General features: G+C 40.8%; 1 protein-coding gene across 7 annotated transcripts in view; it reads left to right on the forward strand.

Annotated features, from left to right (window-relative positions):
* Nucleotides 1–20,502, forward strand: part of RPS6KC1 (ribosomal protein S6 kinase C1) — a 133,567-nt gene that overhangs the window by 18,338 nt on the left and 94,727 nt on the right. For all 7 annotated transcript variants that reach the window (XM_040985656.1, XM_040985660.1, XM_040985662.1 and 4 more), the window contains 2 exons: nucleotides 1,256–1,371; nucleotides 6,297–6,390. In XM_040985656.1, the coding sequence (XP_040841590.1) occupies nucleotides 1,256–1,371; nucleotides 6,297–6,390 (210 nt within the window). The remainder of the gene's footprint in view (nucleotides 1–1,255; nucleotides 1,372–6,296; nucleotides 6,391–20,502) is intronic.

Consider the following 20,502-nt stretch of genomic DNA (forward strand, 5'->3'; position numbering starts at 1 on the left):
TGCAGGCACAGGATTAGCGGGCTCTGACATTGTGCTGGCCCCAAGACAGTTCTTTCTTTAAGAAAGTTTTTTCCCAAGTTTTCATTATTCACCATCACAGTCCACAGGGCTCGTCAGTGTGCTCTGTAGGTTTGTTTCAATGATAGCACTTGAAGAATCAAAGACATTGTGATAATCTTAAGTACATTATGATATGCCTGGCATGGAAATGGTAGCCTTCAGTAAGGCATCCAATCTTCCATTTCACAAATGAAGAACAAATACTATTCCTGAGATTTTACAGCTACTGAATGATAGGGCTAATATTTGAACCTGTGTCTAACTCCCAAACCTTCTTTATCATGAAATAGATGCTTTGCTATAAGCTTGAGACTCGTTGGGTGGAGTGTATTTAGTGCTTTAGTGCTAAGATTTTACTTTGGATTATAAAACCAGGAGTCTCTTTTCAATTTTCTGTTAATATTTTGCAGAACCACTTAAAATATTTAAGTGTGTGATGATGTTACACTTTTTTGATTTTGCATTTTTAAAACCTTTCTTGCCATCAGTATGATACATGACATGTGACATGCCAACCGGTAATCTAATCGAAGAGTAATTCAGAATGATATTTCAAAATGTCTTAGCAGTGTTCAAATTGTATATATCATTAAAAATTCTATGCAAAGCACCTTTCGATCACCTTACAAAGCAGAACCCACTGGTGGGACATGTGTTCTTTTTTCTCCCAAGCGGGCTGTCACGTACACTGACAGCCTCACGTGTGGAGTGGAGCATAAAAGCCTTTTGCTTCAAGCTGAGGTTTTTGACCCCACTGATAGTACAGATGTTCTCATAATTTCCTCTCTTCAGCCCTTTTCTAAATCAAAGAGTAGAAAAGGGAAAATTGTATGAGTAATTGCAGGATTAAATTACGACAGAAAACTGAGTTCTTAAAAATTCTCTTTTCAACTTTAGTTTCAAACCACCAGCTTCTAAACTGGTACGTTTCTTAAACTCATGGAGTCTGGGTTATGAACAGTATTGATTTATCACTGACACCTCTGCCTCTTCTTTGATAAGATACCTTGTTTTCTGGTGTTGGTGCTGCTGATTCTAGTGGTAAAGATAGAGTGGACTTTGCAGTTTTGCTTGATAAGCCCTGCAAATGGGCAGTGGGCGTGTCTGCTGCGTGCCTTCCAGGCTGGGCTTTCCAATATCTGGATATAACCAGGCCTTGATCATTGTTTCCTCATGTATTCTCATTTAATCCTAGGACGATTTGATAAAACTGTTATTGAAGAGAGAAGACAGTGTGCCGAAGACCTGCTCCAGTTTTCTGCCAATATTCCTGCCCTTTACAACAGTAAACAACTTGAAGATTTTTTCAAGGTTTGAATGTCTTTGTGGAATCTTTTAATTCTTATTGATTACCGTTGTTTCCAAGTTTGTAGCAAAATGAGAAAATGAGAAAATGTTGCTTACTTTTGATTTCATTATTTTCTAAAAAAGAACAGTTACATTCTAATGATGTCTGAGATACAGATTCTGTTTTTAGTGTAACAATTTCTCATTGACATTTTAAAATCGTATCAATTTTTCTTTTTTTTATGTTTATTTTTATTGATTTGCAAGGTATAGCGACAGAGATGAAGAGGGAAAGAGGGACAGAGAGATATCATGTATCAGCTGGTTCACTCCTCAGATGCCTGCACCTGTGCCAGGCTAAAGCAGAGAGGCAGAATTCCATCTAGGTCTCCCACAAGCGTGTTGGAGAACCAAGCACCTGAGCCATCATCTGCTGTTTCCTAGGGTGCACAGTAGTAGGAAGTTGGAAGGGAAGTAAAGGAGTTGGGACTCTTACCAGGCACTCTGATGCGGGCTACAAGTCTCCCAGGTGACAACTGCTGTGCCAAGTGCCTGTCCCGGCTGCTTATTTTTCTTTAGTTTACAAACCAGGTTAAGATGATCAGTGTGGCTTCTGCTCACGCTGCAATGCAGATCTTGGTAATGATGGAATTGCTGCAGCAGTTAGCTCTTTGTTACACTGTTTCTGTACGTCAGGGAGTCTAAGCTTATGGGTAAAGGCATTGTCAAGCAAGAAGAATATTGGCTTTTTAAAGAAACAGTGAAAGGCAGTCATGTAGATTACTGCATGCCACCAAGCTAAAAAAATTAGTCTGGGGTTAGGGAAATGATAAGCTAAACAGTTTAAGTAGAAGTTAGCTGCTTGTCCTCTTTTGGATCTCAGGATTCCTGATTATAAAGTTTGCTGGAAGTCATTTGTTTATGAACTTTGTGACATGAGACACTTATTTTTAGGGTTTGTGAAAGTTTGTGCATCTTCTTTTGAGAAAAACCTATGTTGGTCTGTTATCTGTTGTTTAATTGGGTGGTTTATTTATTTTTTGCCATTGTTTGAGATCTTTTTATGTTCTGGATGTTAACCCTGGTCAAATGAACAATTTCCGTTCCTCCCACTCTCTGGCTGATCTGTTCAGTAATTTGGCTATTTGGAAGCTTTTTAGTTGAATGTAACCTCATTGATCTCTTTTTGCATTTGTTTCCTTTGCTTTTGAAGTCATAACCAAAAAATCTTTGCCTATTCCAGTGTGCTAAAATGTCTTAGATTTTTTTTTCTGGTAGTTTCAAGAGATGGAGAGAAAGAGCACGAGCAAGTGACGCACGTGCATGCTCCTGTCCCATGTTCTTCCCGCAGATACCTGGGGGTAGGATTGGATCAGGCTGGAGCTGCGAGCTGGGAACCCAGGCTTCTCACGGGGGTGACAGGTACCCAGCCATTTGAGCCCTATCCTGTTGCATCCCAGGGTCTCCATTGGCTGGTAGCTGTGACCAGGATTCAGCTCCTAGACATTTCAGTAGGGGTCGTTGGTATCTTAACCAGCATCTCAACTGCTAGGGCAGATGTCCTAAGAACTTTAGTCTGACTGTATCTGTAGATTCTGTTTCCTTTGAATTATGGGATAATTAATATCTCTACCCAGTTTTTATTTTTAGTTTGATTTTTAAGGCTGGGCACTAAGCCTATTGGTCGGCCAGAGTTTGGCCATTACTTGTGCTTAAACGCTGTGTTATTTTAAGCTCACCTTTAATACTGGTGACTCTCTCTGTTTTTATATTTGAGGCAGTTCTTAAGTTTACCCTGGATTTTACTTTCCTTTGAGATTTCTTGCATTTCTCTGTATGTGATTACTATCATTCCAAATCATGTTAGTTTCCTGCGCGAATGATTTTGCTGATTTTCAAAATTTACTCTGCCTTTATATAATTAGTAGGTGGGACAACCCCTGGAGAAAGACCCTGATTCCCGTAGTTCTCACTGTGGTTCTGTGTTTTTTTTGTTGTCAACTGCATTTTAATTTTCATTATTCTTTTGGTCAGTTTCCGGAACCCTCAATGGCAGTTTTAACAAATTCCTGCAGTTTTGTCATTGCCTTATGAGAAAAGCATTTGTTAATTTACTCATCCCACCATTTTTGTAGTCCTTCCCCCAGCAGTAACTTTTAATTAACGTAATTTTTTACAACATTTTCAGGAACTACTAACAAAGTAGCTGTTTTTAAACTAGAGTTAAAATGTCACTGTGTTATATTTTTATGCTATGTCCCTCTTTTCCTTTTATTTTATTTTTGTTCCATTGAAGATTCGGTCTTTATTACTTACTTTGTACAACAGAGTTCTAGGACTATGAGCTAACACATTTTGAATTCTTTATTTTATCTTATTAGCAAAGTTTTGGGAAAAGATTTACTTACTTATTTGGAAAATGTAACTTTATGGAAAGAGAGAAGGATGGAGAGGGGAAGGTGGGAGGGAGGGGTGTATATACACACATGCATATTATACATATATTATATACATATATATATACACACATACTATGTATATGTATAGATACGTACATACATACAGAGAGAATATCTTTTATGTGCTGGTTCATTCATCAAATGGATGGTTGGAACAGCCAGAGCTAGACAAGGCTGAAGTAGGAGCCTGGAGCATCTTCTGAGATGCTGACATGGATGCAGGAGCTCCAGCACTTGAGTCATCTTCTGATTCCCAGGTGCATTAGCAGGGAGTTGGAATGGAAGTGGCGCAGCTGGGACTTGAACTGACACCTATATGGGATGCTGACATGTCAGATGGTGGCTTTACATGCTATGTCAGATGGTGGCTTTACATGCTATGCCACAGCTCTGGCTTCATTATAAACAATTGTTGTATCAGTTACGATAAATAAATATTTATTTGTTTATTTTGCCATGAATTTTGGCATTTTTGAATTTTTTGCTGTGTCTGAATTTTTTGGGTATTTATTTTTAAAATATTTATTCGCCTATTTGAAAGACAGAGTTACAGAGAAAGAGAGGAATAGAAAGATACAGAGAAAGAAAGTGATTATCTTCCATCCACTGGTTCTCTCCCCACACGGACTGGTCAGCCAGGAGCCAGGAGTGTCCTCCTTGTCTCCCACATGGGTGTGGCACTTGCGTTACTTTCCATTGCCATTTCAGTTACATCAGCAGGGAGCTAGCTTGCAAGTGTGGTAACTAGGGAAGGTGGCAGCTTTACCTGCTATGCCACAGTGCTGGCTCCATAAATATTTATTGTTTTAAATGTTTTACATTAATCTTTTATATTGTACTAAAATATCTCTTTGGTTTTTCTGCTCTGGTGGTAGTATTTAGGACACACAGTTGTTGGGATGGCTCACTGTTTCAATCATTTTTAATTATTTAAGTGTTATAAATTCTTAAATCTGATTGCAGCATTGAGTTCACTTTGAGTTCACAAAATCTTATCACCACTGCACTTTTTTGAGGCTTGCATTCTCTGGTTTCAGTCAGAGTAAGAGTAAATATTTTCTGATATTTGAATTTGCAAACCTCACTATGTCTTAGATTAAAGTGGTAGGCACGTGGAGAGATGAATTTTATGCTTTAAAAAATATCTTTCAAAATGTGTTTCTTTACTAATGATATTTTATTTCTTTAATTTTCCTACATTGAATGCAAATGACTCAAATTTGCATGGCCTCCAAGATCACCAGAGGTGTTGTTTATATTATAACACAATTTAGTGACTTCGTAATGAATTCCATAATTTATCATTGATTAAAATGATTAGTCACTAAGGATACTAAACAAATATTCTTTAGCTGGTGAGATTTTTTTTTTCTTTTTGATGCTTTTGATATATTTAAAATAATATATTTTTTTTACTTTTTTTTTTATTACATTGCATCATGAGACACAGTTTTACAGGCACTTGGATTCCCCCCTCCCCTCCCCAAAACCCACTCCCCCCCTCCCCCCATGGTGGATTCTTCCATCTTGTTTCAATACCACAGATCAAATTCAGTTGAGATTTTTTTTCTTGCAAGCATCTACAAAGCATAGAGTCCAGCATCTTATTGTGCAGATAAGTTCATCAGTGTCATGGGGAGACAGTCTCTGGTCTGAAGGTAGAGCCGAAAGAGCATCATCCCAATCAATTGAAAGCCCCGACATTACATCAGTACCAATTTATAACGTACCAGAATTAGTTGAAATGATATTGTATAACCAGCATGTTCAAAGAGAGAGAGAGAAAACTACAACAAAAAAAAGAGTACAAGTTCTGAACCACATCCTATGACTTCTACATTGACATTACAATTATTAGTTTATATACAGCTGGGTTCTATACACCTTAAAATGGCTATAGATTACTATTCAGCTGTCTCATGTCTATTTTAATTTTAGTATTTAGCAGTTCATATGTTGAAGCCTGATTTTGCAGAACCTGGCTGTTTTTCGGGTAGTCTAGCTCTATAACTGTAACAAGACATATGTCAACAGTTTAGGTGAACGGTTATAGGAGGGGTGTGCAGAGAAATCCTCCATACCCTAGTGAGGAGCAACCAATCTTTGTGTCCCACCCAGTGAGTTATAAGTGCTAAAATAATATTTTATGAAGACCAAATATTCCTATTGGCTTTTTAAGTAGTAGGCTTTTTTAGAGCAGGTTAGGTTTATAGAATGATTTTGTAGGAAGTATAGAGTTTTCCATGAGTTTTCTTTCCCCCACTCCTACAAATGCCTCCAGTTAATAACCTGTGAATTGGTGTGCTATGTTTGTTACAACTGTTTAGCATATATTGATACACTTCTTGATGTTTTTCAACTCAGTGGTAATTGAATCGAACCATTTCTGGTTTCTGTAATGCTTATACTCAGTTGAAGTACCACTCACTTACTACTGTTTCTTTAAGTGATTTTAACAACAGTGAAATGCAATTGTACTTTTCTTTTCAGGGTGGAATAATTAATGATGGTTCTGAGTTAATTGGTCCTGCAGAAGTTTGCTCTGATTCCCTCACTGATACCTTTCCTGAGTGCAGCACGGAAGGTGAGAGATTTTAATTTTCTTGCTGTTTCTTGGGTTTCAATTCTAGAAGGCTATCAACCTTTAGCATCACAAAAAAATGTATGCGTGGAATAATTTGAGGTTATTTCACTGAATTTTGGATATTTGCTTTCCTTGATCCTGGGTCTGTCATTAGTGAGTTGATAAAATTTCACATTTGATTTATTGCTTTAGAGATATTATATTGGATAGTTTAGAATTTAGTAAGACATTCATATATTAAATAATGCAAATGCCTTCCTAAAGTTTATTTAGCAGCTCTTTTAGATAATTCCAAGGTAGTCTTTAAACATTCAGTCTTATATCTAAACGAATAAGCCTAGGGCAGTTTTGGTATCTTTTATGTTGTCTAGTAAGTTGTCTAAAGCAATTTTTGTACTTTTAATCACTTACACAAAAATGCTTAATCTCTTGTTTCATTCATCTTTTAAGCCATCCTTGAATTTCTATGAAGATTTAAGTATGTACTTTTAGCCTTTGGATTTCGGTAACTAGTTTTCTTTCATCACAGATTATGGAGTTAAATAAAGAATAGATTTGAAAAGAGAGGGAGAGGGTCTTTAAAATGAAGAATAATTAGATTAGCCCAAGGTGGCTTAGGTTTTATTTGTAAAAGGTCAAATAACAGACCAACTAGTAGTTCTTGAGCTCTTCCGGAGGAGGAGTGTTTGACAGTCAGGACTTCATGGAGGGTGCAGTGAGCTCACCACGGTGCAGCTTTTGTGAGGGGCGCGCTGATGTTGATGTTGGTGTCTGCCGTGACTCGCCTAGGAAGTAAACACCATCTAGATTTGGCAGATTCAGTAGTTCCTATCCGTTGTGTGATGGACTTACAGTTACTATTATTTTGTTTTTTGTGCTCCCACACTGAGAAGTGGTAATTGTTTGCTCTTTCTCACTGTGCCTCCCTTTCCTGAAAAACAAAATCCATTAAGATTTTGTCTGTTCTGCATAGTGTGGGGTTGGGGGGCGTTGCACTGGGCCAGCATCTTGGGCTCCATTCTGATCTGGCAAGGTCCTAGAGGAACACTGTTTATTGTAATTTTACTTGATACTCCATGGGTGGTTTTTTTTGTGTGTGTGGGCGGGGGGAGGGAAGGGAAGTGTGTATCCTCTGTAACCTGTTTTAATCAGAGATCCTTGCTAGGTTTTGGAAAATCCCAGTGCTTGTTTGGTGTCCTGATGTACTTGTGATTCTAGAAGGAGTTTCCTCCAGAGATGACTAGTGTGCGTAACTGATCTGGCTGTTGCCTCAGATTTCTTATTCCCGAGAGAGAGGCACACACGTGTTCCATCTGCAAAGCATACGGATTCTGTGATGCCCCCGGGGGAACCAGTAGGAATGCAGAATGATTTGTAGGAAGATACTCATGAGGAGCTGCCTCTACTTCTCCTTTTTTCTCTTCCTCTTCTCCTTCCTCCTTCGTTCTCGTTCAGTACCAAAATCAAAGATTATTTGGTGTGTGTGAGGTTACATTCTTTGGATGACCATGATGAGCCTCTTGCTAGGTGAGAGTCAGCCACGGTGAGAAGAGGGCATCCCAGGAGCTGCTTTTCATGGCAGGTCATCAGGGATGAGAGCAGTGCAGAGCTCTTCCTGACTTGTGCTATTGCTGAGAGAGAAGGGAGGGCCATCCTTATTAGGAGTGCCTTTTCCAGGGATGCTCTTCTCATATGTCGAAGGCCATGCAAGGTGATCAGGTGGTTATGTTAGTGTTAAAGGAGAGGGTGTATGTAATTTATTCTCCAGACTGGGCTATATTTTTTAAAGACTTATTTTTATTTTTATTGGGAAGGCAGATTTACAGACAGAAGGAAAGACAGGGAAGATCTTACATCTACTGGTTCATTCCCCAAATGTCCACGATGGCTGGAGCTGAGCTGATCCAAAGCCAGGTGCTAGGAGCATCTTTCAGGTTTCCCACATGGGTGCAGGGGCCCAAGGCCTTGAGCCGTCCTCTGCTGCCTTCCCAGGCCACAAGCAGGGAGCTGGAAGGGAAATGGAGCAGCTGGGGGCCATTTCACATCCAAATCATAATAACCCTTGTAAGCATGTTGACCTTTGTCTTGCCAGTGCAGCTTAGGTTTTCAGCAACATTACCATTTCCTTCCTTCCTTCCTTCCTTCCTTCCTTCCTTCCTTCCTTCCTTCCTTCCTTCCTTCCTTCCTTCCTTCCTTCCTTCCTTCCTTCCTCCCTCCCTCCCTCCCTCCCTCCCTCCCTCCCTCCCTTGAAAGACACACTATACAGAGAGAAAGATCTTTTATGTACTGGTTCATTTCCCATGTACCCGCATTCGGCAGAGTTGAGCTGATTTAAAGCAGGAGCCTGCAACTTCTTCCGGGTCTCCCACACAGGTGCAGGGTCCCAGGGCTTTGGGCCATTCTCTGCTGCCTTCCCAGGCCACAAGCAGGGAGCTGGATGGGAAATGGGGCAGTTGGGGGCCATTTCACATCCAACTTATAATAACCCTTTTAAGCATGTTGACCTTTGTCTTGCCAGTGCAGCTTAGGTTTTCAGCAACATTACCATTTCCTTCCTTCCTTCCTTCCTCCCTCCCTCCCTCCCTCCCTCCCTCCCTCCCTCCCTCCCTCCCTTCTTCCCTCCCTCCCTCCCTCCTTCCCTTGAAAGACACACTATACAGAGAGAAAGATCTTCTATCTGCTGGTTCATTTCTCATGTACCCGCATTCGGCAGAGTTGAGCTGATTTAAAGCAGGAGCCTGCAACTTCTTCCGGGTCTCCCACACAGGTGCAGGGTCCCAGGGCTTTGGGCCATTCTCTGCTGCCTTCCCAGGCCACAAGCAGGGAGCTGGATGGGAAATGGGGCAGCTGGGATATGAACTGGCACCCGTATGAGATCCTGGTGCATGCAAGAGAAGGATTTAGCCATTATATTACCATTTCTATGATTCACTGCAATTCAGGAAGAATTAGAAGCAGGGAATAGAAATGCTGTTCCAGTTGATGTTTCTCTTTTTAAAGATGTATTTATTTTTATTGAAAAGTCGGATATACAAAGAGGAAGAGAGACAGAGAGACAGAGAGAAAGGTCTTCCATCCACTAGTTCACTTCCCAAGTGGCTGTAACAGCCAGAGCTGAGCTGTTTCAAAGCCAGAAGCCAGGCACTTCTTCCAGGTCTTTATGCCAGGCTAGTTAACCCTGCTGCAGGATACCTAGTTGACAGAGTAAGAAGGTGTCAGATGGCTTCCCAAATTCATTGTTGTTAGAGAGAGAGAGAGAGAGAGAGAGAGAGAGAGAGAGAGAGAGAGAGAGAGAAAGAAAATGGCTCTTAAATATTCTAAGGATTATTGTGGCAATGTGAAAAATTCCCTTCATCCCAAAAGATCTGCAAACCGCAGACACCCGGATGTGAGGGCATCCAGTAGCAGAAGAGCAGGGGAGCCTGCAGCCACCCTCGCCCCACAGGGAGCTGTGGGATGGATGGAGACTGGGAGAAGGGATTGGGGTGGCACCGTTTGTGGTTTGGACTTAGAGCAGAATGTGATGTGGTCCACTTCGTAACAGCTGCTCCGAGAGTGATACTTCAGCTGGTGATCTGAAGGTGAATTACTGTGTTTCCTGCTTCTAATTTTGTTTGCTGGCACACTGAACCAGAGGGATAAATTGTAATATATTGTTTGCTCATCGAAGTTTCTTCAGTTATAGTGAGAATTACATGATGTCTGTTTTCTGTTGCAATAATAAAAAATACCTGAGGGTGGGTACTTTTATGGAAAAAAGAAAAAGGGCTTTGTTTAGCCATTGTTTTGGAGGCATTGAAAACCCTAGAAGGACCAACTAACAGTTCCATCTGTTTGGCCTCTATTACAAGTCCCTCTGGCTACCTCCCACCATGACTGACCAGCAGACAGTGAACAGGTCCATGCAGTGTGTGTGTGTGTGTGTGTGTGATGTCACATGTGACAAGGAACAGGTCCATGTGTGTGTGTGTTCACATGTGACAGCGAACATGTCTGTGTGTATGTGTGTGTGATTACATGTGACAGTGAACACGTCTGTGTGTATGTGTGTGTGATCACATGTGACAGTGAACAGGCCCATGCAGTGTATGTGTGATCACATGTGACAGTGAACAGGTCCATGCAGTGTATGTGTGGGTGTGTGATCACATGTGACAGTGAATGGGTCCGTGTGTGTGTGTGTGTGATCACATGTGACAGTGAACAGGTCCATGCAGTGTGTGTGTGTGTGTGATCACATGTGACAGTGAACAGGTCCGTGTGTGTGTGTGTGATCACATGTGACAGTGAAACAGGTCCATGCAGTGTATGTGTGGGTGTGTGATCACATGTGACAGTGAACAGGTCCATGCAGTGTATGTGTGGGTGTGTGATCACATGTGACAGTGAACACGTCTGTGTGTATGTGTGTGATCACATGTGACAGTGAACAGGTCTGTGTGTGTGTGTGATCACATGTGACAGTGAACAGGTCCATGCAGTGTATGTGTGGGTATGTGATCACATGTGACAGTGAACACGTCTGTGTGTATGTGTGTGTGATCACATGTGACAGTGAACACGTCCGTGTGTATGTGTGGGGGTGTGATCACATGTGACAGTGAAAAGGGGTGTGTGTGTATGTGTATAATCACATGTGAGGGACCAACCAGCATCCCTGAAGAAGCACATTAATTTCTTCTGAGGCTGACGCCCTCAGAGACCTAACTGCTTTCCACCGGACTCTTCTTGAAGGTTTTGCCTTCAATGAGGAACAATCTTCCAGCACAGGAGCCCTGGGGAGATGCCCCATACCCAGACCACAGCAAGTTTGTCACTTCTCAGGGGACAACAGACGATCAGTATTTTGTTAATAATTAAAAATACAATTGATATTTTTTTAAAAATGAAAGTTTCCTGAGGAAAATACGAAGATCTGAATTTCTGTTTTTTTTTTTTTTTTTTTTTTTTTTTTTTTTTAAAGATTTATTTTTATTATTCTTTCATTGGAAAGGCGGATATACAGAGAGAGGAGAGACAGAGAGGAAGATCTTCCGTCCGATGATTCACTCCCCAAGTGAGCGCCTCGGGCCGATACTATGCCGGTCCGAAGCCAGGAGCCTCTTCCGGGTCTCCCACACGGGTGCAGGTTCCCAAAGCTTTGGGTCGTCCTCGACTGCTTTCCCAGGCCACAGGCAGGGAGCTGGAAGGGAAGCGGGGCTGCCGGGATTAGAACCGGCGCCCATATGGGATCCCGGGCGTGCAAGGCGAGGACCTTTAACCACTTGCGCCACCGCGCCGGGCCCTGAATTTCTGTTTTTCTTTTAAAGTACAGTTATTTTATTTTAAATGGATAGAGAAATCCTTTAAGGTTTCATGAAATCAATATTTTTGTGATGAATTGGTAAATGTATTTCATTTAATATAAAATGGAAAATTATGAAATTATTTGATTTGTTAAAAAAGATTTATTCAGTTGTTTGAAAGATCCAGAGAAAGTGTGAGACAGGGAGGAATCTTTTGTCTGCTGATTCACTCCCTAAGTGGCTGCAATGGCCAGGGATAAGCCGGGCTGACTCCAGGAGCTTCTTCTGGGTCTCCCACATGGGTGGCAAGGGACCAAGCCCTTGGACAATCCTCCAGTGTTTTTCCCCATCTGTAGGAAGGGAACTGGATTGGAAACGAAGGAGTTGGAACACAGGCTCATGCCCATGTGGGATACTGACATCCCGTTAACCAGCTGTACCACAACACTGGCTTCTGTTTTACTATTTTTTAAAATGCTGCTTATAAGATTTAACATCAAGGAAATTAAACCATGTTCTCTCAAAACATTAAAGATCTGATTGTTAACACATTATTTCCATTCTGAGCTTCTGTTTTTTTGTGGCTTGGCATGCGGGACTGGGCTTCTGAGCATGCTTCCCTTTATCTTTGGCCCCAGGACGGATGCAGCTTGCCTTATGGCCTCACTGGCCGCGGCTGCCACGTGCTTTGATGTTGGCATAGTGTCGTCTGGTAACATGCCGTTTCCACTTCCGGAGACTTTACTGGACTTCCTTTGCAGTTTCAGTAGGACTTCTTTCCAGGTTCATTCAGCAGCTAAAAGATATTTAGGGGATTATAACTATAAATACAAACTGAAGGATGAGCTGCTTCTCATGTAGAGCCTAAAAATGAATATTCTTAGATCTTTCCTGGAATAGCAGCGGCTACGTTTGTTTGGCTTCTAACTTGTGAAATAAGAACTCCCCAGAAAGTTATTGTAACACGTTTAGAAACAAGAAAAGGCTGTTTGCCAAACAGGATTGTGTTGGACCTGTAGGGTAAATGAACATTTTATGGTCAGCATGTTTTTCTGGAATTTGTGAGAAATGAGATTTCTGTGCTTATTTCTGTACAGAGATAGTAATTCTTTCTTGTATTGTAATTAAAGAATTGCATAGTATTAGTTATATTTAAAACGATGAGCAGGCTAAATTAGGCAGCTGTGTAGTTTCTTATGTTTGAAACAAGTCTTCTGTATAAAAATATTATCTCTTTATTATTTGTCTTGCTTTCATTTAGCAGATTTGAAGTCAGTATTTTTGAGACAGGGTTATTTTGAACAGGAATATTCTTCAACTTGTTGGCTACTTAATAACCACGTCTGTTTTTCAGAAGAGCTTTGCAATGCTGGTATTGTGTAACCTGACAAAATGCAGCAATTTAAAATCTGAAACAATTTAGTGCAAATGTCCACTAGGTGGCACCATGGTAACTGTAAATCTTGTTGCTGGGCTTATTCTAGGCCCTTCCGTGTTAGTGTTACTCTTGTTGCTTGCTGAGCTTTAAGAAATTCTTCTTTTCTTAAGTGCTTATTTACTCCACATTATTTTATTTACATCTACTTATCAATTCCTTTTACTGTAGTGGAAGGCACTTTAAGTAGAAAAATAACAAGTCGTTTTTTCTTAAAGACAAATGAGAATTTCTCTGCGTATGAAAACATGTACACATGTCAGACCAATGATGTAATGATCAGTTTGGATTTCTAAAAACCCTAGAGCGACTGAAAATAGTAGATTTTAAGAGTTTAAGAGTTGGGTGGGACAAATAAAAACATTCATGACATCATGAAATCAGGGTTTTAGAGTAGAGGGAACAGTGCGAGTGATATATATATATAAATCCCATACCTTAGGAGGGAAAATGGGGCATTTCATGGAGGTGAACTCATGTACGTCCCGGGTCTCAGATGCTGTAGGGGTTTCACAGTGCTCACAGACTAGCCTGGAATCAATATGATGAGAGGCTGGAGAACGCTTATCTGATACGGAGATTGAGCATAGGGGCTGGCATGGTGGCTGACAGGTTAATTCTCTGCCTGCAGTGGTGGCATCCCATGTGGGGTGTGCTCTGCTTCTGATCCAGCTCCCTGCTTTTGGCCTGGGAAGGCAGTGGAGGATGGCCCAACTTTTTGGACCCCTGCGTCCCCATGAGAGACCTGAAAGAAGCTCCTGCCTGCTGCTTTTGGATCAGCCCAACTCTGGCTGTTGTGGTCTTTGGGGAGTGAACCAGCAGATGGAAGGCCTCTTCTGTCATCTTCCCCGTGTAAAATCTGTCTTTCACAAAAAAATAAATATTAAAAAAATTGATTATGGACTTTTCCACACGCTGTTCTGGAACTCAGGGAAGGTTATGGACAGTAGCAGGAAAAAAGCTCACTGGGTAAAAGGGAAAGCACAGAGAGCTCTTGCTCCTGATGAACAGTATTAGGGCAATCAGTGGGATCACGTGTTCTCCGAGTCTACTTTGCTTTTCATCAGATAAACGATGGATTGTTCTGGTGTTCCTTTCAAGCAATTTCCAGAGTAAAGTGTAGACAAGTCCCAAAGGTGTGAGCATGTCTCTTGGATGTTATAAATGTGTGAAACCTCCAAGAAATGGTTCCTTTTAGTAGCAAGCACTGTTAATAAACGGTAGGAAGGGAAAAAGGCCTCCTCACTGACATTGTGCTTTAGATTTAGGCATGCACTTCACATCCCATGTCTGAGGGCTTGGGCCTCAGTGGAGACTGACAAGGGCGTCTTCCACATAAGGTAACCTCTGTTCGCCTGGCCACCCGGATTGCTTTGTGTATGAAGCCCGAGTCATGGCTACTAGCAAAAGTAGAAATTTCCTTTTGTTGACTGTGGTAATATTTGAACCTGCACACTCAGTGAAAGCCACCAGCTAATAATAATGAGGCCACATATTTTATATATAGTCACCCTAGGGAGACCACCTGTTGATCTAAAGGAGCCCGATCTCTTTTTACAGGTGGCGTTCAAATACTGGTTTCTGATAGCATATAGTATAAAGATTTATTCTATGGCAACTCAGCCTCTTCCCCCGGGGCTCGTCTTTCAGAGATGGTGTCCGAGGCAGATTTCAGTGTACTGCCCTACTCGGAACGCTTCAAAGCCCAGAGGTGAGGGTAGGTAGGTGAACTGGGATGCTAACTAAATCCCCCACGTCTGTAGCTGCTTTTTAACAAGTCACCTGGGGCCCTCTAATAGCCCTGAGACTTGAATCTCTGTGATATGAACCTGGAGGCAGAACGCTTTGATAGAACCTTTGACTCTCTCCCCTTGTATCACTTCCAAAAAAGGCTTTGGGTTTTGACTGGATGGTGCTGGAGAAGGATACACCTTTTACTCCCCTCGTGGCCCAGAGAGCCCCTTTAAGTATGGATTGACTTCAGGCTGGCTCCACTTTTCACCAACAGTCTCTAGATTGTATTAGATGTCAGTGGAGGCCCTGCCTTAACCACAGAGTTCTTCCTACCCAGCCACAGTGAGGCTCTGCCCCCTTGCTTGTTGCTCCCCCAGTCTGGCTGGTTGACGTTCTTGCTGGGGTTCAGGGAGCTCTGCTTCCTGTGACATGGACGCATAGTTTTGTGTCAAGCTAGACTCTTACCTCTAAGTGAGGTTCATTGCCATGGTGATAAAGGACATTTTGAAACATTAGCTTTTTTTTTCTTGAGCAGATTGGCGAAACAGATTGAAAAGAAGTGAACGCAGTAATTATTCAGATTTAGAAAAGAAATACGTCAGCGTGTGTTGGAAGGTGATCAGTTGCAGTGTGTGACTGCTGGGGTTGGACAGGGTTAGGCTTTCCAGCCTCACCTGTAAGGGAGTTAGGGGAGTAAAGGTAGGCAGGGAGGAGGTGAGGCTGCTCTGAGCCCATCTGTCTTTATAATCATCTCTAACTTCTCAGGGTGAGGAATGACTGCCGTATGAGCCACATGGATTCATACTTTTTAAGTGATGTCTGCATGACTTTCTTTATTCTCAAATTCTTAATTTTATCCCCTGTAGCATCTTTTTGATACTTCTCAGATACCAAGCTTAAGGGTTCACCACTTACGAGACTATTATTCAACTCTATCTTACAGAACTACATATAACCTCATCAGGAATAAGGGAGGGTATTTATTCCCTGTATTTTTCTTGTTAATAGTTAGCGTATCCTAGTTTTTTCTCCGGTGTATCTGTGTTACAACATATATGCTTTTCATATTTTGTTTTCACATATTATGGCATACATGCTTTAGAAGTAAACAGTATCCTGTGCATGTTTTACGGTGGGAAGTCATACAATCTTCTGTTCATGAGAATTTATGTCACTTTCCTGCTTTCTTGGTGGGTACTCTTATCCATAGATCTTTTTTTTTTCAAACAAATCTTTATTTATTTATTTATTTAAAAAGATTGATTTACTTTTATCACAAAGTCAGATTTACAAAGAAGAGAGAGAGAAAGATCTTCCATTTGCTGGTTCACTCCCTAAGTGGCTGCAATGGCTGGAGCTGAGCTGACCCGAAGCCAGAAGCCAGGAGCCTCTCCCAGGTCTCCCACCTGGGCACAGGGTCCCAAGGCTTTGGGCCGTCCTTTACTGCACACGCACTCCCTACCTCCTTCAGACCACAATCGGGGAGCTGGAAGGGATGTGGGCAGTCCGCATATGAACTGGTGCCCATATGGATCCTGGCATGTGCGAAGTGAGGACTTTAGCCACTAGGCTACTATGCCGGGCCTCATAGATGTTTTTGTATGTGTGATAGTTTTTGGTAGAAATTAGTGAATTTCTGAGTTCAAGATGTGGGGTTTTTGTGTTTTTGATGTGCAATACCAGACTGGCTTCCAAAAAGGTTTAACTAGAATTTTTTTTGTTTCCCTTTAGTTCTTCTGGTTTGGCTGAAAAAATTCCTCTTTGTAACCTGCTTGGGTTTTTTAAAAGGAATTTTTGTTGTTACTATTTGCTTGTTTTTAAAGACTGTTCATTTGGAAATTAGGTAGGAGTTGTAGGAGTTGGAAACATTTTGTGAGGGATATGTGCTTATTTACTTGCTATTATTTTGCTATATAATTTTCTTGCTTTTCTAATATGATTTTATTTCATCATGGTTTTCTTTGCTAATAAAACGAGCTTGGAAGCATAAAAGGAAGTATGACTGTGTCGCTCTGTTTTTGTATTTGAAAGCCAAGAAACTGAATACACATCAGGTTAACCTCTTGCCCTTTGGTATTGTTCTTGCTAGAAAGGAAAATCAGGTGAAGCATGAAACAGAACAGCATGACAGATGATGTGAAGGTCACAGTGACAAGACACTGGGTGACAGAAACAAGTTCTCTAACGCAGCAGCATTTCCTTTCCTTTGGGATTAATTGTATAAACCAGAAGTGTTTTTCTGAACAGCTATCTGTCCATTAGTTTCAATGGACTAGACCATATGAGCAGAATAGCACCATTTAAGGCAATAAGTGTGTATAGAAGTGTATGGGATATTTTTAAAGTATTTAAAAAAATCTCACACAGAGTTATCTGTTTCTCAGAATAGTGGATGAATAACTTCAAAGATTGCTGTAAAAGAGTCAGTATGTCTTAAAGCTCCAAGAACTCAAAAGATTTCCACTAGGTCCAATTCATCTCATTTGAGATTGTGGACTTCATGAAATCTGTTACGTTTTGGGAATAGAATCAGTCCTTTATGGTTATTCTAAGGATTTGAAAAAACAAACAAACAAAAAAAAAAAGAGAGAGAGAGAGATGAAAGCAGGGATATATTGACAGAGTGCCAAAGTAGTGTCAAAAGCTGCTGTGAAAGTTGAGCTTGGCTGCCAGTAATATGTTTTTACTTTAACTTACTTTATTTGATATGAAGTAAACAATTTGAATCCGTAATAGTGGTTGGTTGGCAAACTGTGGCCCATGGGTCATATATGGCACGTGAGCTGTTTTTGAATGGCCAGTAAGCAAAGAATAGTTTTTGCGTTTTCAGATGGTTGATGAAAAATCAAAAGAATATTATTTCGTCACACAAAAATTATATGGAACTCAAATTTCAGTGTCCATGAATAAAGTTTTATTGGAACATAGCCATGGTTATTCATTTATATGTTGTCTGTGGCTGCTTTGTGTGTTATAGCATCAAAATTGAGTGGCTGTGACAGGGACAATGTGGCTTGCAAAACCTAAAATGTTTACTCTGGCCTGTTGGGAAAAAACCTGCTAATGACCATTCTAGAATTGTACGGTTTAATCCACCTTCAATTTTGAGTTAATGTGTAATGTCAAGGAAACCACTTTCTCTTTAATATTGCCCTCCAAACCCCTGGAAAATGGCCATTCCTATTCAGCGGGGAATGAAGATGCTGAACTGGAGCTCTCCTGAGCCTGTTGCCACCTGTTGAACATGCTTAGAGATCAGTGTCTCTCAACGTGTGGTCTTCAGAGCGGGGCATGTTCCTGAGATCTTGGCAGGGATCTAGCAGGCAAGGACTGTTTTCAAGATAGCGCTTGCACACTCTGCTTTTCCACCCGATTGACATTTGCACTGAAGATACAGGAAGTGGTGGTGCCCTGCCTGGGCTGAATCAGACGGTGGCACCACACTAACTCACTGCACATACCTATAGGAAGCCAGTGCTGATGCCTCCCAGGAATGTCATCAAAAAAGCAGTAGTAGCTCTTAATTTTGTTATATTTCAAACTTTGACATACATGTTGATATTCTGCATAATAGTATGGGAATATATGTAACGTACTCTGCACACTAAATTACCTTGGTTTTCTTTAGGACAAACGTGTGCAATTGTCTGGGTCACTAGCTGAATTAGCTACTTTTTTTTTTCCTGGGAGGCTGTTTTTCTTAAAATAATAATTTTCTTGAAATAATTATTAAAAATTATTGTTTTTCAGGCTTAGATATTTGGTAGATTTTGTTGTTGATCTGTACGATTTTTGTTTTCTTGACAAAAAAGTGAGCTGGCACTACAAGGAAAACAGCTGGTAGTATTTGTTGCCAGATTGGGCATTTTTATCTTATTTTAAAAAATACTTTTCATTTCAACAGTGACACATTGGTCATTCAGTAGCATATTATTTAACTTCATGGCACTGTAAATTTCTGTTTTTCTTCCTGTTGATTTTGTCTTGTGGCTTTTATTTAAAGGGATATATAGTAACTGTGCAATTGAGTCCGTCATATTCAGATGTGAAGATACAGTGCAGTGTGCATCTCTGCTTCCAAATAAAAAAATGGACTCCTAATAAAACTGTTAAATATATCTTGACAATAGGATGCTGGACTCCCTGCCACTGTCCATGCCTACAGTGTCAGTTTGCACTTTAATTGCAGAATGATGGACATAGGACTGCTTATAAAGGACTATACTGTCATAATGGTATAGGGGAAATCGTTGGGAGAGTAGGGATTTGGGGAGGGGGTAAGGGAAATCCCAGAGCCTATGGAATGATATTATAGAATAATAGATACATTTAATAGATAATAAATAAAATAATTTTTATTTACTTGAAAGGCACAGTTGCAGAGAGAGTTGAGAGAGAGAGAGAAGGAGAGAATCTTTCATCCACTGGTTTGTTCCTCAAATGGCTGCAATGGCCAGTGTTGGGCCAGGCGGAAACTAGGAGCCTGGGCTTTCTTCTGGGTCTCACATGGATACAAAGGCTCAAGGACTTGGCTGTCTTCTGCGACTTTCCCAGGCGCTTTAATGGGGAAATGGATCAGAAGCAGAGCAACTGTGATTCGAATTAGCACCCATAAAAAATACTGACATTGCAGATTGAAGTTTAATGTGCTATGCCATAATGCTAGCCCCTAGACTGAATTTTTTAAGATAACTTCTATTTGACACTTGAGTACTGTTTTGATAAAATTGTTGGTGATATTAACAAGCATGAGTTTTGGGAAATATAGTAATCAATTGTGTGAATATTAGGAAGAACTGTGTAACCAGTATTTTCAAAATGGCCAATGTGTGATTTTACAAACTCATTCTTGGATCAGAGAGCCCTGCAGGAACCATCATGATGGCTCAACTGCCTAATCTTCTATCTCCAATCACTGTGAACCCATATGGGGCACTGGTTCATGTCCTGGCTGCCCCACTTCCGATCCAGTTCCATGATTATGGCCTGGGGTAGACAGCAGAGAATAGTACAAAGACTTGGGGCCCTGCACTCACATGGGAGATCTGGAAGAAGCTTTTGGCTCCTGGTTCCTGGCTTTAGATTGCCTCAGTTCTGGCCATTGCAGCCATTTGGGAAGTGAACCGGGAGGTGGAAGATTTTTTTCTCTGTCTTTGCTTTTCTCTGTAAATCTGACTTTCCAATAAAAATAGATCTTTTAAAAAAACATCCCTTCCATGTGCAAACAGAATGATAGATTTGAATGTAGCAGAAATAGACTGACTTTGATAGTATTTTTCATTCCATTTAATAGCTAAACTTAACAAAACCACTTTTTAGAAGATTTTGATGTAATATCAAAGAACGGCGTGCACAGTCATCTGAAAACGCTGCCATAAAACTTGTTCTTTTTCCACTTACGTGTCTATATGATATGTTCTTCATGTTTTTCAAACAATGCAGTGCCAGCAGATTGTGTGCAGATGCAAGAGTGTAGACATCTTCTGTAAAGCCGTGTATGAATAGGATTTGTAAAAATGTGAAGCAATGTCATGTTGTCACTAAATCTTGTTTTTCCCTAAGATTTATTTGAAGGGTAGAATTACACAGGGAGAAGGAAAGGCAGAGACAGAGACGTAGAAGGATCTTCCATCTGTTGGTTCACTCCCCGAATGGGCA

Source organism: Ochotona curzoniae, unplaced genomic scaffold, assembly GCF_017591425.1.
Source record: "Ochotona curzoniae isolate NIBS_2020 unplaced genomic scaffold, NIBS_Ocur_1.0 contig_430, whole genome shotgun sequence".
NCBI lineage: Eukaryota > Metazoa > Chordata > Mammalia > Lagomorpha > Ochotonidae > Ochotona > Ochotona curzoniae.